The sequence below is a fragment of the Dermacentor albipictus genome, chromosome 9 (genome assembly GCF_038994185.2).
Source record: "Dermacentor albipictus isolate Rhodes 1998 colony chromosome 9, USDA_Dalb.pri_finalv2, whole genome shotgun sequence".
In the NCBI taxonomy this organism is placed as follows: domain Eukaryota; kingdom Metazoa; phylum Arthropoda; class Arachnida; order Ixodida; family Ixodidae; genus Dermacentor; species Dermacentor albipictus.
The window spans coordinates 59,077,699-59,102,714 of record NC_091829.1 but is presented as its reverse complement, the minus strand read 5'-3'; the positions used below and the strand labels follow the sequence as shown (position 1 = coordinate 59,102,714).

The 25,016-nt window shown below is 48.1% G+C and overlaps 1 protein-coding gene across 11 annotated transcripts in view; it reads left to right on the top strand.

Moving 5' to 3' along the window:
• LOC135921383 (uncharacterized) overlaps positions 1-25,016 on the top strand; it is a 141,794-nt gene that overhangs the window by 95,095 nt on the left and 21,683 nt on the right. For 7 of the 11 annotated variants that reach the window (XM_070525985.1, XM_070525981.1, XM_065455728.2 and 4 more), the window contains 6 exons: positions 1,259-1,282; positions 7,803-7,916; positions 10,350-10,892; positions 16,106-16,319; positions 18,533-18,683; positions 24,339-24,460. In XM_070525985.1, coding sequence (XP_070382086.1) covers positions 1,259-1,282; positions 7,803-7,916; positions 10,350-10,892; positions 16,106-16,319; positions 18,533-18,683; positions 24,339-24,460 — 1,168 coding nt within the window. Of the gene's footprint in view, positions 1-1,258; positions 1,283-5,280; positions 5,610-7,802; positions 7,917-8,046; positions 8,125-10,349; positions 10,893-16,105; positions 16,320-18,532; positions 18,684-24,338; positions 24,461-25,016 lie in introns of those variants that run through there. The other 4 variants (XM_065455729.2, XM_065455732.2, XM_070525984.1 and 1 more) reach the window with 4 other exon arrangements.

Here is a 25,016-nt window from a genome sequence, read left to right as displayed (position 1 = left end):
ACTGGCGGCACAGCGGAGTAGCGGGCTAAGTTCCAGCACATGTGCAAGCTGCGTTCTTATTTTTTTCTTTTTTTCCCCGGTACCGCCGGTATTGAGCCCTATAGGTGTACCTAGTCCAGTGTTTAAGAGAAAAAAAAACTAATTCACCTCGATAAAGTGCCCTACGCGACAGGTTCTTTCGTGCATACGCGAGCGCAGATGGTCGTGATACTGTGAAATCTCTCTTCCTCTGATCATGGCCAAAAAAGCCTTCTACGCTGCTGCTCGTTGCAGCGGATGAGATTAACTTCTTAATCTCATCCGCCCACCTAACTTTCTGCCGCCCCCTGCTACGCTTCCCTTCCCTTGGAATCCAGTCCGTAACCCTTAATGAGCATCGGTTATCTTTCCTCCTCATTATGTGTCCTGCCCATGCCCATTTCTTTTTCTTCATTTCAACTAAGATATCATTAACTCGCGTTTGTTCCCTCTCCCAATCTGCAGGGACGACATGGCCACAGTTAGTACATGACCGGTTGTTATTGGATCAATATGGGAGAGGCCTTTGCCCTGCAGTAGGCGTAACCAGGCTGCTGATGATGATGATTATGATGATGATTATGATGATGATGATGATGCCGCGCGTGTCTGCCGAAAAGTGTTGAGCGAGCAATACGTAGTGTATTCACTTCGAACGAATTCTCAAGATGGCGCCAGTATTGTGATGTTAATATTCGAAGTGTGCCACGAAATACATTTGCGTTCCAGTTAGGTTTTGGCGGCAACACATCAACAGCGTTTTGTTTTAAGTCAGTGAAACTGCAGTGCGTTTCTTTACAGCGAGTTCGACGATGCAGATCTCGAAACTTCTGCCATCCTGAGAAGTTATTGCAAATCGATATGCCTTGCAAGCTCACTAGGTACGATTCGTAAATTGCAACGTGGGCTGTAAACTAATTAGTAAGCACCCTTAATTAGTGAAATCGTGTTGATTAGTCAATCACGTACTCGATTGCTCTTAGATGTTATGCATGCCTCATGGAGTAACTTGGCTGATGGGGTAAAACTGTGCTGTAAGAAGAATAAAATAAAATGAAGATCACTGGCGATATGCCCTGGGCAGTGTTTGTCACTGCGCGAGTCGCTAGTGCAATGGACATAGCCGTTGCGTTGTGCTCGGCGAGTGTCGGACGGACACGAGTGCGTTGCGTATGCAGTATAGAAGTGACAAGAGATAACGTTCTGATGCCTGCTTCATTATGCTTCTTTTGTTTTGCAGCCATGAGCGAAAGTGGGATTACCGGTGAGTTTCACGCAGTGCTTCTGTCAAACGCACTTTTCCTTTGAGACAAACGACACAACAGGGTTACGATAAGTGGCGAACGAGGGAAGCCTCGGCTCGGAGCTAAGGTTTCGACAGGGAGACTTCGTTAGGCATAGGTCAGCTTCTTTTCCACGGCAGGTGTTTATCAACTCCCTCTGCACCGAGGGCGAGGAGGCAGCGGCGTGATTGTGAACACGATTACGTCGCTGTCGAAAATTTGCACCAGGAGCTAAGTAGAATGTTGTAATTGGCTCTGTGTTTGTGTGGTTGAGCTGTGCACCACCAGCTGGCGCCACCAATCTCGCCGCTGAAGTTTACGCACCCGCTCAATCGGCAAACCGCCCGGCTTGCCGGAATACCGCAAAGCCGGGCATTCTTTCGAAGGATGGTACAGCCTTGACTGTTTGCCAAGTGATAAAAATGGCTCACACGCTGGCAGCGTGACGAGTTATCACGCGCCGTTTAATTTAATTATGCTGTCAAGGAGTAGGCTAGATAGATGTAGACCGGCCTTCGTAGCAATAAGATGGCATTGTCCTTTCATTGCTGAAGCACTTACCAAGAGTACTTAGCAGTACGTTTCAGAACTGTTAGCAGCGCTTGGTAGCCGGTGTATTTGTCTGCAACTGCGTACTGCGTGATGCTGAGCCATCCATCTTATAAGCCCCGTATTGCGGACGACGCCTCTTCAATTATGGAATAGCTATTCGTCATGGAAGCACAAAATTAATGGAGTGCTAAGCCCTGCTTCCGTAACTATTTATTTCGCGAAATAATTGCATGAGTTTATTATGTCTTTGCTAACGAGGCCTTTGAGTGGTCTCATTTGCTCACCGTTTTCGCTACCGTACTTTACAGGTGCTAAAGAGTAAGTCAATATGCGGCCAATGTATTCATTGCTGCGTGTATTTCATTTTCAATTTTTTCATCATGTGTCTTGTTTAGAAAAGAAGAGCACGGAAAGTTCAGTGCCTCCATAAAGAGAATATATCTAGTACTAAACTTGTGCCTAAGCGTGAATCTTAGTACAGATTGCTCGCACAACAAATTTTCTAGACATTCATTTTGTGAAATCGCTTTGAAATTTATTTTGAAGAATTGCTTGCATTGAGAACACCCGCTATCGCTCCACATGCATGAACCATTCCGCACTAAACCAGTATTATTTCTTTTGGTAAAGCTTCGGTTCGGGTAGAAGCCAAGTTCGAAGAATATCGGTTCGAGTTAGGTTCTGGCTTAAATTCCGGTTCGGATATACGGTTTTAGGTTTGGGTTCGGTTTCGTTCCACACCCTGGTGCAAACCCATTACGGCGTGTTCCGCTTTACGATAACGATAGCTGGAACGTCGCTACCGCTAGCTTATCGAACCAGTTATGATCTGCTTAGAGTCTCGCATCATTTTCCTGCATCGCGCTCCTTGGTCGTGTCTGGCCCTTGCGTAACTAAAAACTAATAACCTACATCCTCACAACATTTTAACTATATACAACACTACAACCATTGTAATGCTTGTGGAAGCAACCCTTAACCATGCATCTGTCATTTTCCGTCTTGAGATTGTTCGACTTTGCATATTCCACATGATAAGGCATCGCAATCGCAACTGTCGGTCCCTCCAGATATCGCCACCAAAGCTAATACGACAACGAACTTACCGTTCTCAGATGGTTAATGTTCCTCGCTGAAGGACTGCTATCTAGCTGTTCTCATTCCTGCATTCCCAATGCCTGCCGCGAATGCAACAACCTATTGCATGTCGGCGCTATCTTTTATCGGAACTAACATACTTAGTCTGACGTAGTAGTTCTGCGGAAACCCGCAAGGTGGAGAGAAGTTAATAAAGGGAAAATCAGACATCCTCCCGTTCGTAGCAATTGCTACAAAGGAAACCCATACGGGTTCCTCGAAAGAAAAGCCTCAGAGTTGAAGAAAAATTCGTCCTGGTCCGGGTGGATGTCTGATTTTCCCTTGATTAACGTCTCTCCACCTTGCGGGTTTCGGCAGAAATACTAAGTCAAACACTTGCCTTTGCTTCGTGTGTTGTCGACAAATTCGACTTCGCCCTGCCATCTGCTAGCCGCCTGATTAGCTCAGATGGTAGAGCGGCTGCCTCGGAAAGGCGGTGGTCCCGGGTTCGAGTCCAGGACCAGGACGAATTTTTCTTCAACTCTGAGGCTTTTCTTTCGAGGAACCCGTATGGGTTTCCTTTGTAGCAATAGCTACCAACGGGTGGATGTCTGATTTTCCCTTTATTAACATACTTAGTTATTAAAAACACGAGGGTTGCAATGTGGGCTTGTTGGTAATGCATCTTCAAGGGGAATATGGTAGCGCGATTCAAATGCGCGACAAGAGAAGACACACGTTGGACACACACGCTGTGTGTCCCTTTGTGTCTTCTCTTGTCCCGTCTTTGAATCGCGCTACCATATTCCCCTTGAATATTAAAAACAGTTTCACATTTTGAATTTCTCCTCCTTGAAGCTTGCTTATTATTGATGCTTCGTAACACTAGCAGCAAATCACTCTGCAACTAATTATTGTTCTTGCTGCGTGAATTGCTCTGTAAGTATGGTTGTGGTTATCTCTCCTGTTATGCGCCCGCTCCCCTCTACGAGGCTGCAAAGCGATGAGGGTAATATAAATGGCATGAAACGGGAACATGAGGTGTTGACACGTGTTCTGCTATAAGTCTAGCCTGTCTTTGTGGGCACAGGTTCGCCCAGTAAAATCTAGTTTTGTATTCCACCGTATTGCTGCTTTCTTCACCGTCACTACCACGTGACAATATCGTCATTAAGATGATGCCGTGACGTAGGTGACTGAGTGGAACTTTCTGGTGTCTGTGGCTCAGGCAATAAATAGTTGCATTTTCTGTCATTCACCTTCGCCCGAGAACGACAAGTATACAGCGCAATGTATCGCTTATAAACATTCTCTTGTGTTTTGTGTCGAGGATACAAGCCGAACTATCCAGCGCGGAATCTGCATTTACGGACGGAAGGTTTATGTGCGACTACTACTAAAGCATATAAACGCGTAGCAAAATAAGACGCTGACCCGCTTTGCGACTGGACAGACAATAAAGAAATGGCTGATTACGCAGCTTACCTGGCGCGATCTGATACGTATTTCCAGCCTTAGATTGTTGCGGAATGATGAGATAGTTGTGCAATTATACTTCGAGAAGGAATCGTCAGCTTAGTAGAGAGTAAGAGAGTAGTGAGTAGAGAGAAAGTAGAGTAGAGAGAGGAAGAAAGTCCGTCGATAGAAGGTAAATCTAGAATAAAGGTGTTCCAGAGTTGCAGTGGCTCCTACACAAGAGCTATCATTAGTAATTACACCGCATGGACCGAAGTGTCCTAAGATACACAGGGCGAATATCGTATCGAATACAGTTACTTGGCAAGCATATTTTATCTTAATATCATATAATTATCGCCCACGTATCCTGTATGTGTATCGCGATTCAATTTCAAAACGTCTTTGTCGAGGCCTGTTTCCTATGCGATTGTACTTTGGCTAGATTAGTATATTGACACGGCTGGTCCACGCAGTTGTAAGTGCTTTAAAATTTTGCTCTTCTTTTACCCTTGTGGCTCGGTTTCGTGAAGTTGAGAATATCAGTAATATCAGTACATAACGTTATTTAATTGTGCTATGACAGACAGCTAAAAAAAGCGGAAAAAAGATTCGCACACTCGGGCTACAACGAGGTCGTTTTACTAGCAGATGGGGGTTAATTTTGGAGCTTAACAAGACAGCTTGAGAGGCTAAAGACCTCGTAATGAGCGGTAAAACCAATGATTAGTGGCGCAACCTTAACCTTAGTAATGTAACATTGTGTGTAGCAGATTTTTCGATTGAGATAAATAAAAAAAAACACTGTTGGACGTTTTAAAATCCGCAGTGATCTCCTGGTAGGATGCCCCAGCGTGAGTGCTGTCGAGAACGGTAGACGATTAGGCTTCGTGTTAGTTTTTCGAAAAATTCGAGGCACAGCATGGTGTGTACCTATAGTAGACAGCAGTAACAGCAGATTACTGAGACATGCGTTTGTTGAGCATTTGACGCAAAGAAATATCCTTAAACGATCACGTACTTAGACTACTCATATGTGCGTAAGCTAAAAAAACCCTTACAGACGTTGTATTGCATGAACTGCGGGCCTGAATGCGCGCTTTAATATTAAAATTTCCAGTGACGACTCCAACGCAGTGACGACCATGTGCGTTGTCGTCGGCATTTGCTTCTTTATCGGTATTGTTGCACTTCTCGGCTACCTGTTGCTGGGATCATCGGATGGTAAGCAACAAAAAAATGGGTTTCTTCACGCGATACAATGTTTATTGATTCGCAGCTTATGTGTATTTCCCCGAGCCGTGAATTGGAGCTCATAGTCTGAAGTGACCTGTATACAACAATTTCTTCTTCAGGGCGAGCACACGAATTATTCGACGAACAAACAACAGATATCTATCGCGTACCACAAAATAAATTATCACTAAAGCATTTCATTGACTTCGAAGTCAACACAACGTCGCGTTTCACACGGGTGCTTTGTGGTGTTGGTTTAGATTGTAGCAAGATATTAGAGCACAGCTCTTAAGCGTCCGTTCCTGCGGCGAACGTCGGCGTCATCGGTGTAACCGAGCGAACGAGCGCAGCGGGAGAGGGCGATAGCGAAGAGAGCGCGAGGAGGCAAGCGGTGGAGGAGGGAGCGGCGGTATCCATGCGGCGGACAGCGGAGGAGGAGCGCAATGGGCGAAAGCCTGCGAAGAAAAGCGCACTGCCGCGCAAGACGGGCTCTGCAGAGACGACGATTACGAGATGGCGCCCGGGCAGCGCGCGTCGTCTGTTCACCGACGACGCCACTGATACCGTATGTGAAAACGAAGCGCTGCATGAGCCGGAGGTCTGTTTGCGGCGACTGCTGTGAATCACGCCTACGCGTCGCACACGTACTGCCGCTCGCCATCTCCGGAGAGCCGAGGCGGTCGCGTCACACTACGCACCCTCGTCAACGCGCTGCACGAGAAAGATCGCCCGACCCGGCGAATATGTGTCGAAATGAAAAAAAAGAAGAAACGTATAGGGCTGCGCTCAGATTTCGCGTTAAGCAGTATCGTAATGGTCGGAAAAGTACTTTATTTTTGAAACGAAGCTTACGCGGTGCTCGATTAGGATGCAATCGGAACGCGACAATTGTTGCACGCTTGAAACATGAAGTTTCAAATATTTTCCGGACATTTCGACCGGGGTGTGCTGTAAAAGGCCGATTGGGAAGTTTGGAAAGTATAACTATTCATCAAATATTTGCGTATTCTGTGCTGCCAGATGTCACTGCTCTTTTCCCTAGCAAACGCTGTGGGCCATGCTTGTCGTGTGTGCACGGTGTTTGACGTAACTTGTGCCAAGGATTTAAAAAAAGTTGGTTAGCCGCAGCTGAATGAAACCAACAGCATATGGTTTGCCGTCATGTGGCGCTCCTCAGGTTGCCTTTTATGTTCCGGTTAATTAACTAAGATGATTTGTGCAAAATTTTACTATTCACTTAATGGCCAGGTGCGTTTCGTTGCGTTGTAGAGGGCGCTCAGAAACGGGCGAACAATTTTTTTTGTAGCAAAGTACATGCAACGTGGCGATTTTGTCGTCGTTTAAAGAAAGCCCGAGAAATATGAAATAAAACCACCTGACTGCGCTCGTGCGCTATCGCATGGTAGTGCTCTCAACCGTGTGTCGAGCATATGGCTTATAGGCTACGACGGCGCTTCCTTTGCGTGCGCCGCCGCAAAAGATGCTGACTCACTGTGAAGGCGATGCCTAGAGCCGCGGCCGCGCGCACGGTTCCTTCGCTCGAATCGCGATTGAGAGCGCTGCAATATGATAGCGCACGAGCGCAGTCACGTTGTGTTACTTCGCATTTTGCGGGATTTCGTTAAACGCCGAAAAAAAATCACATTGCAGCACGTACGATGCATACAAGTCGTAGCGAGAGTGATAAAGTACTGCAGTCGTAAAAACGGTCACAGTCGGACTGTATAGAGAGCAGCTTGCGGTTTGTTTTTCATTTTGGCTATAAAAAAGCGTGTTCCCTAGACATAAAAAGGAACCGTTTCATGTTGTTGCCTCAAGCAATTTAGTCCGTGATTTTCTTTCACTTGAGCTTCGCATAGTGTGCCTTGTATTCATGCAGAGGGTTATAGGAGGACCCAGGGGCCCGAGAGCGGATAAAAATCGCTTATTTCCGACCCTGCCTTGGCCGGGGCAGGTTGATGTCTTGCACCTATGTGTGGAGCAGCGCGGACCGCCATGCGCAGCCACGGTTGGGCTTGAGGAGCAGATGCGTGCTCTCCTCGAACCTCAAATATTCAGAAGCTTACCGCAGATGCACGCACATAGAGGCAAAAATGGAACAAAATACGCGAACTTGAATGACTGTGGACGTGTGATGGGTTCCACGTATGCCCTGACTTCACATTTACTCTCTCCGCGCAGTCGAAGACGCTGCAGAAGGGGACATCTTTGGAGGAGGCGGTGGCAGTGGCGGTGGAGGGGGCGGTGGAAGCAGCGGTCCGTCTGCAGGGGATCGAACTACGGCAACGTCGGATGGTGAGCGTTTCCCGTATTACAAGAACCACTTGAAGTATAGGTGCGTGAAGAAATTGAGGTTGACCACTTCCGTTAAAGAAAACTGTCTAGATTGACACAAATTTACCTTCACTTTCTGCGGTCGTTTCAGCGTTTGAAGCGCATGTTTTCGCCAATTCCCGATGCCGCATCTCTCCTCTGTAGCGAAGCAAATGCGCGGCGCTCAAAAGTAAGTAGGTTCCGATTTCATCGTTGCAGAGTTTCTAAGACGCAACCTGTGCACAACCAACGACACTGCGGGTGTCAGCAGTGTCGCTTCTTCGTGACTGTGCTTCACAACCGCACTACATCCTCTGGTCTCCTATTGTTCTCCGCTGCGGTTGTAGCAGAGGGCAAATGCGGCACTCTGCTACAACCGTCTAGATGTGATCTGCAGAAATTGCAGAACAGATCTAGACGAATGTCTGCGTCACTGCGATCAGCATCGAAGCCATGTATGCATGTGGCCAATGCTGAAACGCGCAACGTGCTGCAACCGGCTCCTCGCTCGCGCTTCCTTCCGCAAACGCTGCGCCCTCTGGCGCGTCGCCACGAAATTCGCGCGTGACACCTGTCTGAACATAAATGCACATAACATTGTATGGAAATATATTACTGGGGTTCCATTACGTTCACCGCAGGCGCCATCTTTAAAGCACAGTTTTTCGTCATTGAACAGCAACGCATACCCAAGGGCACACAGATAGGCACCCAAGTTGACGGCAAAGAGGTTTAGCGAAGTGCGGCAGCCACTCCCAGTGGCACACACCCAGAAACCCAACATGTCATTCAAGAAGCTCATTCAACAGCCGCACATACCCGGTGACGGAAACATAGTGAGCCAAGTTGATGTTTGAAAAAGACTGACTGAATAGCGGCACATAAACAGTGTGACATGGTCAAGGGACCCGTGTCTGTCCGACAGTTATTTTCAAGCTCGCTTTCTTCGGCCCAAAAGCCCGATGCAATTGGCTCACTGACTATATACGCAGGGACCCAAGTGGGTGCAAAAAAAGGTTAGACGAGGACAAACATGCATACCGTAGACTTGGTGAGCTTCTCGAATAATGCTAATCGCATTATTGGCAGCCAGCTGTAGCGAGAATAAGCTAATTAGACCAGTGCATGCTCTCATGGCAGATTGATGTGTTCTGCGAAACCTTGTGACCATACGGCTTGTCCTTGTAGTGGCCACGTCTCAATTGCTACACAACAGTCTCGTGCCCAATATGATCCTGAGCAGTTATGCGGGAGATGTTCAGCAAGTTTGAGGCGAAAGTTAAAATGTTTCACATTATTATAAGAGCTTCGTATACGTCTATGCGAACTGTCCCTGTGTCTTTAGTGGGCTAAAAACTAAAACGGAATACAGACATGCCCAAACTGACGTTCTTTCAAATTAAAATATTGCACCATTTAACGTCAATAGGGGTTTCTGATCATGAGAAGGAAGTTTGCAGAATGGTACCAAAAGTGATTTTCGGGCCTACGGAAGATATTGCCTTGTCGAGACTGACAGCTTGCGACGATATACTTGATAATAAAACGGGGCAATTCGTGCATTCTACCGTCACTTATATACACTACTTCTCCAGGGTAGGAATGGCGCCTGACATTGGCAAAAATGCCGAGAACCGGAGTGGCAATACTAATCCAGTACAACCAAATTAGGAAGGCCCGCTAAGCTTCAACAAAATCTATAAGGGACATAGACTTCGCGGTTAACGAAGAGATGCGAGAATAGTTAAGGACTGCAGAACGTGTGATGCGACGAGAAATGTTGGATGTAGCCTGAGAGGACAGTGAGTCGGTCTGCAGCAGGGAGCAAACGGGGGATACAGATGTGCTCGGAACATACGCCGGCTCCTGACCTTGGCTTGGACACACAACGAGTCGCAAAGTGCTAAAGACCGCTGAATGAGGCGAGGGGTGACATTAGCTGCTTTTTGTTGTTGTTTTAGTTAAAAGAATCTCCGCCTATGTATTAAACCAGAGTATACAAAGCACCTATATATAAACCAGAGTATATATACTATACGGCAGTCAAAATTCTCTGTGACGTTGAGGGACGAAGTGGAGTTCGGCAGGCATAGGGCATAACGTGAAATCGGCAAGCGTAGGAAAGGGGTAATTGGTGAATCCAAGGGGATGCCTATGTCTGAGGGTGGTGGTGGTCGTATAAAATGATAACCGAATGCAGAGGCCCTCCCGGCCTGCTACGTACGAGGGACGTCAGCTGGAAACAGCGAAACATCGTCTTCCAAGGACTATTGCAGGCGTCCACCCTGTCCGATTAGAGAGGCTCGCACCAAATGCCACTCTTATTGACCAATTAAACTCAATATGCACGATTCAGTGGCTTCGCTAGGAAGTATTCAATGCGCTTATATATTGTGTCGATTTACAATACGACAGTCTCGCCTACTGATGTCTCAATGGACGTACCTGATGTTCCCCCACCTGATGTTCCCCCACCTGGTGTCCCCCCACGTGGTGTCCCCCCACCTGGTGTCCCCTCACGTGATGCCCCCCCACCTGGTGTCCCTACGCCAGCAATCCCTCCACCGGGAGTCCCTCCCCCAGCAATCCCTCCTCTAGCTGTAAGTCCGCGAGCTGCACCTCCGCGACCTACACCTCTGCCAGCTGTCCCTCCACCAGGAGTACCTCCCCCAGTCATGCCTCCTCCACGTTTGCCGTCACCTGCTACGCCAAAACCTACGCCAAGTCCTACGCCAAAACCTACGCCAAGTCCTACGCCAAAACCTACGCCAAAACCTACGCCAAAACCTACGCCAGAACCTACGCCGAAACCTACGGCAAAACCTACGGAAAAACCTACGGCAAAACCTACGCCAACACCTACGCCGAAACCTACGCCAACACCTACGCCGAAACCTACGCCAAAACCTACGCCAAAGCCGACGCCCAAACCAACGACAACAGCTACTACGAGGTCATGTAAGTAGGCACCTATTGCTATGACACTCCTAAGTGAGACTATGCCAACGTTCCACAGGAGCACTGTTTCACAGATGAGAACATGGACTGAGTTATCTCTTGAAAAAAAAAGAAGGATCATTTACCAGCATAAGATTAGTGACTAGTAACTGTAGAGTGGAATCCGTTTAAGAAAGAACACACACACAGGAAAAGCGGACGAGCGCAAGCGTGACCTGTTTAACTGCTCGAAATGTGTATGTGTATATCTACATAAATATAGCGTACTCGGAAAGTAATTGTGGAGTGATACTATAAAAAAAAAGTATGACAACTTCTAATAACGCCCCGGTTCCACGTGTGTCAAGACAGTGCAACAGCTGTAGTTCGTCTGATAAGGCGTGTCGGTTGCACTGGAAGGACGGGTGTGCGAAAACAGTCCTTGCACCGCAGGAGCTATCGAGAGCCATTAACATTGTTTAACAATAGGCAGTGTTTAGCAATACGCAGCATGGAGGGGCACGGACATGTCTTCCAGCCGTTTCTGGAAATTTTCAGCTTATCATGTAGGAATCAACGGCGTGCCGTTGGTAAAAGTCCTTTATGAACACCTGTGCCACTGCACAGTAACTTCTCTGACAGTCAGGATATCTTGCCACGCATGGGCACAAGAGTTGCCCATCAATAACCAATTCCTTTTGACTCCGCGCACTCCAAGGTGGTTGAATTATGGGGTTTTGCGTGCCAAAACCACTTTCTGATTATGAGGCATGCCGCAGTGGAGGACTCCGGAAATTTTGACCGCCTGGTGTTCTTTAACGTGCACCTAAATCTAAGTACACGGGTGTTCTCGCACTTCGCCTCCATCGAAATGCGGTTGCCGTGGCTGGCATTCGATCCCGCGACCTCGTGCTCAACAGCCCAACACCATAGCCGCCGAGCAACCACGGCGGGTGTCCAAGGTGGTGAAAACAGCAGTAGCTAGGCTTCTCTTCGAATGGACCCCCCGACGAATCGTGCTAGCTTCACTAACCAAGTGGGCCGCCTATTTGGGGCGGGGATTCCCTTTGTCGACCGCGGATGCTGTAGCGGAGACGCCATTGCCAATCGTACAGCGTGGAGTACGAAGGAAAACGACCGCGACCCAACGTCCGAAGTCGAGCCCTTAGGTTGGAAAACTTAAAATGCTTGTAAACCGTCGCACTGCGCATCTTCGTTTGTATATATATTTCTTTCCCGGTCCCAATAGCTTCCGCAGCTGCGCCCTCTTGTTTGCCTGAAGCAGGGTCGCGCAAGGCACGGGAAATCGTCGTGCTGTACGTCTTGCGGTGTAGTGTACATATCGGCCACACCGGGGATTGACTGTGCGACATCTTGCGGGTGCGTGCGTAAAAAAGTAGGCAAGGCAAAAAGTTCAAAGGGGCGCAACACAGGGTAGACAACGTTACAGCGTGTGACTGTCACACTCGCTTGTCGGGGACAGCCATTTTAGGCAAGAGCGGTAACAGCTCTGAAAGGCTTGCGCTGGAGGCGCGTTAAAAAAAAATATAATAACAGAGGCTGTTTCATAGCTGAACAGACAATTGCACTGAACACCTCGAAATGTGATTTTTTTTTTTTCAACGCCAGCCGTTTCTCTTCATGCGTCACTCTGTGACAAGGTTGCACACTCTTTGTGCGCATGCGTGGCAGAATGTATGTTTACGCAAACCGTTCCCGCTACTCAACAGTTGGAAGCGGCGCCTGTGTTCGTGCCTTCTATGTATGTGTGCGGCCTTTTTTTGGGCCAAGAGAAGAAGGAAAACCAAGGGGTCCGATTTTCCTTACTCGCGACCATACGGAGCCGGCAGATAATGAAGCCAAGGGAAGCGTGGTGGAATTTATATATGGTACTTAATTGAATTGCACAAATGATAGGCAAAAAGAAAATGGAAATGGACGAGAAGCAAGTTACCGCCCGTGGGACCCGAACCCACAGCCTACGCATAACTCGTGCGTTAACACTCTTAGGCCAATGGCATCGCGTAGAACCTGAAATTTCTAAGCAGGCAGCTGACCGATAATCCCCCCAATGCTACTTCGAGGCATCAAATCGACCGGACGCGCCTTTATGCAATGAACGAGTAAAAGAGGAAACCGAGGGCCGCGAATTTCGGAAATCGCAGCCATGCACTCTAAGGTAAAAAAAAAGGAAGATATGGGCCGTAAAGGTTAGTCCGTTTCGTGAGTAACTGGCATGCAACAACAATTTGTCCTTTTGGGGTTTTACTGCCAGGAGATGTTTTACTCCTAGCAGTTGCTTTCTTCCTGTGCTGCGCAAGGTAACAGCAACAGGCAATTAATGACAAGAACCGTTCGTAAGGCAATTAAAGAAAATAATTGGGTTAAATAAAGGAAAGCAACCTCCAGACTTGGATTCGAACTCACGTTTTCACGAGCCAGACACGCTAACCACTACCCCGTGGCAACTGTATAGGTTGAAATGACACCACAGAGGTAGCGAATATGTTAAGCAGCTACATGCAGGTGCGGCAATACCACAGAGATTCGGCACTTTGTAATCGTATACGACTGGAAATGAGAAAAGTGCCGGAATATTTTTGGCATGAACAAACCTGGAACCCATAACATGTATACGTGTGGCCCAAAATGGTGCGCGCGAAGTGACAGACAAATTTCTGTGTCGTTTAGCATGTGCTCGTTTTCCCGGCACATCGCTTCACTAAGGTTGACCCAGAGCCTGTCCGTGGAAATGTCTTGCGCGTTTAATGCGTATCCTCTATTTATAGCGTGCACTTTAGGGGCATAGCACGCCACGTTCAGCCTGTTAGGTTCCATGGAATTTTTTATCGAAGAGGCAGAGTGCTGCCCTGCGTGTAGTTAATCCTAGAGGGCGTTAGGTTCATGCTAAGAGCCACTACAGCTTTCGTCGCTTCACTCAATGACACGAGGGAAAAATAAGCGGGTGCATGGGGACTAACTGTTGTCCTTCATCCTCCCGCTGCTCCCTTTTCCGACAAGGAACTAAACGCTTACCTTCCCACATTTGCGCCCGACACGCACATTCGTGCACTTAGACCCTCGTTGGACGAAAGCGCCCTTCTTTAGGAATAACTGTGCAGTCACTCTCGCTTACCCCCGCATGTTCCTTAGAGTGTATTACACCAACAGATAACGACGCCAACGGAAGCAAAGGATAATCTTCTTTTTAATTGTGTGGAAGCGATACGCGAAAAGGAACTGAAGGTGGACGAAGCAACTACCTTGTTGATGGGAGCCCACTACAGAACGTCTGCTTTATAGGCAGAGCCTGCGGGTTTCATAAGGCGAACTTGCCGGACAGTGAGTCCTTCGTTAATTGGCTTTCGAATATGTCGATACGTTGTTACCTAACTTGCACCTAGCTAGTAACCATACGGTGCGTAAATATTAAGCGCGATCAAAAAACACGCGAGGTGTGTTGTTCTCTGCTAAACCGCCGTTTCGCATGCGGGGCCCGCAAATGAACCGCCTTTACACGGCAGCGAACGTGTTTTCCTTTTTTTTTTCGATAGACAACACATCGTTCTCCTGTTCGAAATCAATGCCGCGGAACCTTGGTGGCATCGTCGGGTCACATGGGTCTCACTTGTACTGTTGTCATAGCTGTATGTGCGGCGCTGGTGAGCTTGAAAGCGCACCCCTTTTGCTCTTAAAGCTCGTAAAACCACCTACGCGGCTCTGTAAACTTATCTTTGTACCCCTCACTTTCGTAGGGCTAAACGTCGTCGGCATATTCCCGCGAGATTAGCAGAAAGTCAGCTTGGTTGATGCTGCATATTGGGGCACACGGAATAGCGCAAATGAATCATTGACTGAGGAAGCACTACACACGTGACACATAGTTCAGCACTTTATTTATTCCAAACAGGACGCATGTATGCCTACAAACAAGGATGACGCTCAGATGGCGTATACTACATGCCGTGCGCCCATTCATTTGCTGGTATTGTAATCATTTATTTTCGTTATAGCGCCGGCGTCGTGTTCATCCTCATCTTCTGTTTTATTTATACGCTGTTCCTTTGCATCACGTTGTCTCTTCTTTCTGCAAGCTTGTATGCTCCGTACCATCGTTACAACAACGATAGGAATTTTTCTTATCCAAGCGGCAACTAAACATCGAGTCGCACGTGCCTGCCGGACACGGTAGTCACAGGTTCCAACGCAGCTGCGGAGGAGGACGTGTTTTCTGCGTTAGAAAGGTTGTAACTGTAGCGGATAAGCATGTTGAAATCGTCGTGGCGCTTTTGTCCCATGACGTTCATTATAGAAAAAAAAAATATGCTTGCACGGAGATATTCGAACACGGGCTTTCAGGTCTGAAGATATCCGGGACGCTTTTGACAGGGAATGGCTGCTCCTCGATGATGCGCCTTTGAGCGCCAACCAGACTAAGCACGTGTGAACCGTGTCCTTAAACATCTCGGACGCGTCGACGCGATTGGGTGACCTGGAAGAAACTCCAGGTCAAGGTTCAGCGGCTCCATTTTCCCCGAATTTGGAAAACAGGAGGGCAAGGCTTCGGCTTAACTGCCGTATCGAGAACGGTCTTCAAAGCCGTTCGACAGCCTGCTGCAGCAGATCGAAATCGTCCGTGAACTAGTCCTGGATGGTTTCCCTCTGTTGGCCTGTGCGGTGCCTGCGCTGCCGTGGTTCGGGACACGTGCACCTGATGGGCACGCTGCCGGCGTCACGGTCACGTGGCCGCCGACTGCGCACGTCCCTACGCCGCAGTGACGGGACCAGCGGAGAGCGCGAGGATTCAACCACTGCTCCTCGCCCTCAGCCTGAAGCTCGCGATTTGACTAACGGCCTCAGAGATCGGGCGACAGGCGCTGCAAAGACAGCGCTCGCCGCCCGGAGGCCACGTTTCACGCCGTCAACAGTAACATGCCGCGTCTGTGCTAGTAGCTCACAATTTGCGCAACGACAACGCAGGTGCACTTTCGATGCGCAACTAGATAAAATGGTACAACATCTTGACTGAAGAAAAGTGCTCCGCGCGCTCTCCGCTCGGACACTAGCAGAAATCTCGAAAAGTGAAAAATTCTTTTTTTCTTTTTCGATTCACCACTCGGAAATTAGCCTTGCGATCATGGCTGCTGGCGTTAGCAGTTAGCGTTAATAATGGTTGAGTTCAGATGAAACACGTTAGATAGCTTTAACCCCGTTCTCGTAAATCTTCTTTGCAGTCTCGGTCAACGAGCTGGTCTGCACGGTGGGTGCCTACGCGCTCTACCCCAGCATGATCCCGACGGACGGCCTGTGCCATTACGTCTACTACAGCGACGTCATAATGGCTCGCGACACCCTGCACGGCGACCTGGTCCCTGAAAGCTGGGCGACGTTCCAGAGTGAGATGGGGACGCGCAGTCGCACCTCTGGTGGCATCGGCTTCGATATCCGGTTGGTGATTCATCTAGCCAAACAACCCTCCTTTAATCGATGTGTTCCGGCCAAGCGTAGCAGTGCAGCTGTTGGAGGCTAGTAGATCCAGCAAAATTTGTGCCCCGTGAGAATCTCAATTTCGGGCAATGCAGATATAAATGAGCCTCTAAAGTATACGCCCGAATTGTGAATACGAGCGGATGCGTTCCGAAGCGCTCTCGATAGCAGAACAGCTAGGGACCACTGGATTGCCGCTCTTGTAGACTTTCACTGCGATTCAACGCAACCGAACAATTCGCGCGCTGCGTCGTCAAGCTCACCATTTCGCCATTCGCGAAGACCTGTTTCACCGGCGTAATTGTTACTCAGACGGCCGCGAGTGGTTGCTGGTAACGTACCTCGAAGCCTTGGCTCCGAAAATCGGCGCGTCATGCCATGGTTATCCCTATAGCGCGCGTACTCGGGATCTTTCAAAACTTACCAACGTCTTCGACAGTGGTACTACTGCCGAAGGATGTACAACTAAGTTCGAAATTTCGTTCGCTCTTGTCCCGATCGCCAACGCCGTAGCAAAAATGTCAGTTCGCGCCGATCAACTTTCACCACGGCAGTCCCGCTTCGCCTAGGCAGCAAGCACGTTTACAAAATTAGTCCGTAGGACGCCCACATTAGCTGCATCTAAGCATGTCTGCTTTTTAATGGTTAAATGTGTGCCACGCGCTTAACTATGGTATCATTGCCTAAAGTACATGCTGGTAATGGGCTGCCACATAACTGCATCATTACACCCACCACACCGGTTTAGCGGCTATTGTGTTGCGCTGTTAAGCACGAGGTCGCGGGATCAAATCCTGTTCGCGGTGGCCGTATCTCGGTGGATGCGAAATGCAAAAAACGCCCCCGTACCTTGCATTGGGGCACGTTAAACGTTCCCCTGCTTGTAAAAACTAATCAGGAGTCTCCCTGTGCGGCGTGCCTGATAATAACATCGTGGTTATGGAACCGTAAAACCCTCCGAATTCCATCCAAAGCCCATACTCGATCTTAGATGTGTGGCTTGCGCTGACGGCCGCCGCTGTATCGCCACGCGTGACGCAATGGGACCTGAAGTTAGCCTCGTGAGTCACTTTCCGAGAGGCGCAGCTTGGCACTGCATTTGTACATTTGAGCAGAAATGGTCTCGTTTTGAGAAAGCTCACTGCGCCATAGTATAGGTGTAATTTATGGAGCTGTAAACCCGTGCCAGTGTATCAGGAGAAGGCCTACAAGTGTGGCACTTCACGTTCGCTCGTCTATGGTCGCTTTCCGTTCAGCATGGAGAATGGCGTGAAGAGACTCGAGCAGCAAGGCGGAGAGGTATTTAGACACTCTGACCACTGAGGAACGTGTCCGTCTCCTCATGAAGTGCGATCACAGTAGACTGAAGCAAGCTGAGGAGACCCAACAATCTAGTAATGCGGCTAGTAATCTAGTAAGAGGCGCGAGGCAGCCTCCGGCGCCAAAAGTTAGATGGTAGGGTTGTTTATTTACCGCAGCGTCCCAACGGGGCCGGATTAACGTAAAAACTATTGCAATCAGTTTTTATTACAATTTCGCCATTGGCGTTCAGTGACAGGTCGGAATGACTCGGGACAAGCACACGCGGACGGGCGCCCCGCCCATTTGGGCGGAGTCGTTGTCACCTACCACAGAGGGCCCTTGGCGAATTTCGAATAAAAACAGATTGCAGTAGCGTTACGTTATCCTGGCCCAACTTGTAAAACAAACAGGCCCAGTATGATTAGGAAGCGAGCACGATTGCAAAGTTTGACGGGAAGACGTACACCCACTAACTAAAACAGCAATTAGGCACGTAAGGTTTCTACTGCTTGAATGAACGTAACTTGTGCATATGACTACGCCGCTTGTGTAGCCGAGCGCCCATACAATCCCAGCAGCAAGTACGAGTAGTTTCGTGTACCCTATTGCAGCCGCGTCCTTGATAGAACCCATACCCAATTTTTTTCTCTTGATGCCGTGGTCTCTACAGCATTTCGCTCGTCACTGTACATTAGTAGGCAGGCACTGCGAAATATATTTTGTAGATTGTGACACAAGTGTGTGACGTAACAATCTGATCGAAGATCCACGTCTTAGCCTGTTTCTTGCGCGCTGGACATCAGTGAACAAACGCCTTTGTATAGATCACCGTGACAAGGGTACGAGCTTCGACCTCGTTCATTCATTCCCAGGTACTCAACCGCTGCTGGGGTCAGCGCAGGGATAGAGAAGCAGCTAAGAGAACTTGCGAACAAAAACATCAAGCACTATGGTGTGCTGAACCTGTTGCAGAAAGCAGCGAAGATGAAGAACATGTACAGCAAAGCAAAAGAACTTCTTAAAGTAAGCGCATCACTCCTCCTGGTCCACGTGTGAAATATCGCACTAGTGCCCCTTGTCGGTGCCCTTTCTTCTGGAAGAGTTTAAGCAGACAATATTTGCACGATACGAATAGCTTACTCGGCCTTCCAATATGTAAAGGCCACCACCCGGACAAAATAAAAGGCACATGAAGAAGACAATGCTTACCAAGTACACTCGTGCATTATGGCCGTTTAAGAATGCTGCCTGGTGTAAGAATACCACGCGCAGTACTGCATCACGGTACCACGTGCCGTAATTACTCGAGTATTACGCGCCCTCGGTAGTAATGCGCATCCATTCTCACAAACAGAAGTAAGAACAATTTCAATGCCTTTAGCTGGACCACACATACCCATGCTTATCAGATATGAACGGGATGTTGTTGATCGTTCGTTCTGCAGAGCGATGCGTTTTCACTTGGACAAACTTAATTTATTGCTTGGGTCTGCAGTGAAACGGGCGTGAATGTCGTCGCTGTCAAAGGCACTTTTATCACTTGAGCCCAGGACAATCTTCGTTGCCGCCTGCGGAATCTGGTACCGAATTTCTTAGACGCCTTGCACACCAAGGCAGCCTCACAAACTCACGGAGCAGGTTCAAAGCTGCCACAGCTCCCTTAGCTGCAGCTACGTCTGGATTGGATTGGATTACAGAAATTTGAATCAGTCTGAGGGTAGCATGTTGCTGTTGTGGCGTAGGTTTCGTATTCGAACACAGCGCACGTGTGATTAAGTTTGTAGACATTTCTTGAAGAAGAGTGCGCGTTAGAATCGAGTAAATGTGGTACGTGCCGCGCGCATGCGCATTTTACGCGCCCCTAGCGTTAATATACGTGCCCACTGGGGACTGAACACAAGGTCGATCCAAATAGGTCGCGAAGCTTCGGGCGAAAAGCGATTCAGTACAGATTGTCACCGACATCAGCATGGGGGGTTATGGGAGCAGCGATTGAAGCGCGACTATGTTTGGAGGGAACAAACATTGGGAAAAAAAATGCGTTTTTTAATTCAAACGAGACACGCTTAGATTCATTCAACGAAAATAAAATTCCTAGTCAATTTTATATATTCGTGATGAGTTAAGAAATTACGTTTCATTTTTATATTATTAATAAATGCATTTCTTTTCGGCACCCATCGCTACAGGGGGCGTTGACGCCACTATCACTCGCAGTGCAATGCACGTCTTGAAATGGACAGAAAGGCGCACTCGTATCACCTGTTGAAATACGCTCCCCTCACAATTTGTGCTTTCTTGCTTGTCGAAGTTTGTCTGAATTTGGTGACGCAGGTAGCTTCACTGCTTCTTAATCTATTCAGTCAAAAGTGAGTTACGACCGCCAGATAATTGTGTAGTTGTTTTCGTGTGACTGCGCTGGCCGACGGGCTTGGCATCCGACAAAAGGATCAGCAGTTTACACCTAAAGCTTTCGTCGGCCTCCAAAGAATGTATGTTCTATATTTTCTGTGTAGGGATGCGATTTCGACAACCGTACGGCTGGCCTTCTCCTGCATCGCTTTCCACGCTGAAAGCTCGAAACGCCCATCAAGCCGAATGGCGGGGCATTTGAATATATAGCTCCAAAAGAAGAACAACAAAACAAATTTCGCGCCTTCGAAAACGAAATGACGTCACTTCTGCTTTTAAAGGACATGGCGTCACGTTATTTTTGTTTCCGCCGGAAGTGTTCCCACCACATACAGATGGCGCTAAGCCCCATGAACCGGCGATGGACCGCCATGTTTTGAACGTATGGGCTCCTATGGAAGCTTCGCTACCAGGTACATTTACCTTGCTGAACACACGTATCCACGTGACCACCACGTGTCCCAGTACGATAATCCTCTCGGTCGTTATATGTCCAGCTGGTGGCCGCGTAAGCGACCGCGCGGCTGCTCAAGACTCACGTGTTCGAGTTTGCTCAAAAATGAAAAAACAAATCGGAGACACCAAGGGCAACAAGGCGAGGTACAGTTGTGCGGTATAGCAAAACTGGATTATGGAAAAAGTGACTTCACGTATACTGGACACTGCGTTGCTATAGTAGAAAACTACGTATAATTTCTACATAATTTTTGAACGCTATGTTTGGCGTGCTTTCTGGTTTTAGGTAGACACAATGCAAAGGGTTGCAAAGTGTAGCGGAAAAATATTGCATGGGGCCAGATGGACAGAGACAGAAATATATATATATAGAGAGGGTGAAGCAGGAGTGGCGATAGGTCGTAGGACAGTTGTATTTAGGTTGTTGAGTTGCGTGGTGCTCTAGCAGTTCAACTTTGGTTATTGGTAGTTTCCTCTGCCATCGTATCATAGACATCGATATCAATGCATCAGGCAACGACATGAAGTTCGTAATTTCGTCGTGCACATGACGTCACCACAGCATCACCATTTTTTTGTGTCGTTTCTCGGTACGTGAAAAAGCTGGTGACTTTCTCGTGCGCATGGTAGCTTTTGAAGACGCATCTTCCCCACTTGCAGTTGCAAATACGCCTTAAACTGCCTTACAAAGCAAGACCTCACTTCTTTATCCATTACAGTGTCTCTTCAGAGGGCGAAATATTCTTAAATACTGCAAATACTACAACCTATTAATTTTTTTCGCTGCAGGCACCTATTATCTGAGACGACATTTTATTACTAATGATTTAGGCTGCTTGACCTTTTATACAAACATGCATATTATAGTAAGACGCTGCGTGTTACATTATGTACAGATACATCCCGTTATATATGTTGTGACCATACAAAACCTGTAAAAGATTTGTTCGCAAATATTATACGGGAAGACACTATCAGGAGCCACCATACGCATGTTTGTAGGAGCAAGGGTGAACAAATTCATTTCGTCGGCGCATTGATAAAGAAAAAAAATGAGCTTCACCCTGAAAGCTAATCATTGACATGAATAGCAATTCTTTAGGTAACAAAACGACCTAAAGTTCGTAATTTTATCGCCCACGTATATTGCAACGAACATTCGCTTATTAATTAAATTAAGAAGTGTGGTTTCACGCACTTACTGGAAACACGAACACATTTAACTTGACGACCACGATCACTCACTCCCACAGCGCTGGCTTGAAGTAGAGGCCGACAGCGGTGAGCAAACGCTTCGGGCTGCGTCTGGCTTCGGCTCGTCTCCAAAACTTGATATTACGTGGCCTCCAAGACAACGTGCGCAAAACACAGCGTGCTTCAAGCCACCAGCCATCTCGGCTCGCCCTTAACTTTTGCACCCGCCGCAAACTACCTTCGAGATAACGCACGCAAGCCGCGTAATGTGCTGAGTCTGGAGCACTTCCGGTCTGGAGGGGAGGTGCCCAATCCTCACCTAGTGCGCGCATAATGACGACACCTCCAGTATTGGACGAGTGTCCGCATAATTGACATTGCAGTAAAATAACACCGACCGAGCTTCGCTGCGATCTCCCCCGGATGAATTACGCGACACCCGGCGTCACACCATGGCACGATGCAGTCGATGATCAATGCTGACAGGTCCGAGGGCAAAAACCTCTCCAGACAACTGGGGCGCACTGGCTACGCGCTGCGCAAGCATCTTTTCTTGTATGTGTTTTCTGTAGATTCTCTGCATCCATTCGTTCTTGGCAGCATTTCTAAAAGGATAGAGGGTTTCTGTGATCCTATATGCGTTAGAAGAAAGTGGCCGCGGCTGTCATTCACTTGCCGCGGAGGCGTCCAATAAATCAGCATGGCAAGTGCTAACAGAGAAGGCACCGTGCTGCGGATTCCGGCAAGCCATGCGCCATCGACTTTGCTGAGGCAAGGGCGCTTTGATGATTTAGTCGTACGTGCAGCAAGAGCAGACAGCTCTACTGCATCGGGCAGCACAGGAGAGAAAGAAACGGCACGGCACCGACTCGATACGACTGGCCCAGCTTAGGGGACCGCGACTTCTCCACATATGTTGTCGCGGTGTGGTTCGTGCCGAAATGACGCAATGCCTGACCAAAGCCGCGGTCCTCCCTACTAGAGACACACTGCCTAAAAAAGAAGCAGGATGTACAATGTGGCGCAACGTACAATGTGGCACTGGCACAATGTAGACTGTGGGCACTTCAGGTATAGACGGATGCAGAAGATACAATAGTCTAGCACAGCTCCGCAAGCAGAGTTGGTCACTAGAAAACAGTGCAGGCTCGTCCAGAGTCGGCAGACTTTGTTTAAACTGAGTGCGCGCTACGGAGGCAAGCGAGCGACTTGAGCAATCTGCATCGAAGTTGGGTCTTGAGCATTACGTTATCACATTATCGCCCAGCATTCGAAAGAATACAAATAGCGAGGCGAACGAACAGCCAAGTGAAATAATCGGCGCACAGCCCAACTCCCACGGCAAAAAAAAAAAGCGCAGTGGATCTAACGAGCCGAAATCTATATACAGCGAAGCTTTGTGTCAGTGCATACAGAATCTAAACACTAGTACGCTCTCACGCACGCACGCACGCACCCATGAGGGCGGGCCTTTTGTTAAGCGGAGTCTCTGGCTACTAGCGAGGACGACGAACGCCTTCAACTCGTCGTGGTTTCAGAGGCAGCCTGCGCATACTTAAGAAGCGCAATTCGAATCCACTCTACCCACAACGTTTGCTTTCTCATTACCGTGCATCTGTGGATGCACGGCTTTCCGGTTCTTTTATTTGGCCCCACACGACGGGCGCCTCGGATGCGCGGAGGCTATCGCCATCTGGTGGTGTTGCAAGGTACCCAGCGGCGTGCGCACAGCGCGAACTCTGCAAGTGATTGGTTGGCGTATTCGTTCAGCAAGGGAACCACCAGGTGGCAGTCAGGGGGACCAAACACCGGCGAGGTACGCAAAGAAAAACTTCTCTTTTTGAAAACGGATAGAAACGACGGAGAAAACATCCATCGCGCATAATCACTTCAATATGCGATGCGTGTGCGCAGCTCGCGGGGGTAGTAAATGCCTATTCGACGCAAGAACGAGTTCGTGGACTCGTTAGTCGAAGTTCAAGCCCACTTATGACGACAGAATAGTCGCATATATATGGAATGCGCTTTTGCTGCAAAGCAATGAAAGCAAGAAAGGGCCAGCAAGATATCTCGGTCTACTTGTTCCGAAAACCTAGGAAAACAATCTTCGGGACCTGGTGTCTCTTGCGAGATGAAGCTGCCGAAAGAGCGAGGGTGCAGAGCGTGGAGAGATCCTCCTAATCACAGTTATTTTTTTTATTCCACCAAGAGTCATGACCTTAAGTGCAGCCAGCCTTCTCCACGCCAATGCGTCCTGTGTCCAAATCTCCTTAGCTATTAGGGTCATCTAATTGTACGTGATGTTCTTTGTCTTCTGTTGTCTGCTTGGCCCGGTTGTAGTGAAGTGTCGTGCTTGCAATATTACGTATAAGATTGGGGACCAAGGAAAAGTCCATACTCTTCGTAGTGTATTCATGGCTCGGAAATAAAATTTTGTGAAGGTAAACTATAAACTAAAGACACAAGATAGTAGGAGTGAAAGACATGAGAATAAAAAGCAGCAAAGAAGGACCATGATTACTTTTTTTCTATTTTGCCTGTTATCGCTATCTAGTATTTTCAATGGCGCATGCGTTGATCTTGTAGTTTTATGCGTCCTAACTCGTTTCTTTGCAGAAACTGAAAGGGGTCCAAGGCAACGACGCGACGAGAAAAACGTTATTAGCTTTCGGAATATACAATTACCGGGAAAAGGACGCGTATACAATCCTGCAGGACATTTTTACTGACGCTATCAAGTGAGTATAGAGCGATTGGGATGCCATTTTTTTTCATCTCTCCCTTTTAGAGCACCCACAAAGGTGCTCAAGTGTTCATTTCTTTCTATTTTTCAATGTCGGTTTCTCTAGTAAAATTTCTAAAAAATGTAACGCTACAGAACTACACCGTGCAGCCCGTCTTGGATTTGGAGCATAAATAGCTTTCACGTGAACTCACCTACGCTCACACTCTGCGGGGCAACAACCACTGAATCTCCAGTGTTTAATTTTGGCTAATAAAAGCCGGAATAAAAAAAGTTCGCAGTTTCTCCTGAAAGGCGAATTGGGATAGCAAATTAGGTGACAGCTATACGAACTAAGGATGGCAATCTTATGGGCCCGGGAAGCTCGTAAACATTCGCTGACTAAATTAAAAAGCATGGTATAACGAGCGCACGAGCAAACATTAACATATCTCACTCGATGTCCACGCGCACTCGCTGTATAAACTGTGTAGTGAGAAAGCGCGGCTGCGAGAAAATTGTGCTGCCTCTTCAACGCCAACTAATCGGCGATAAGACAGCGCACACGACGC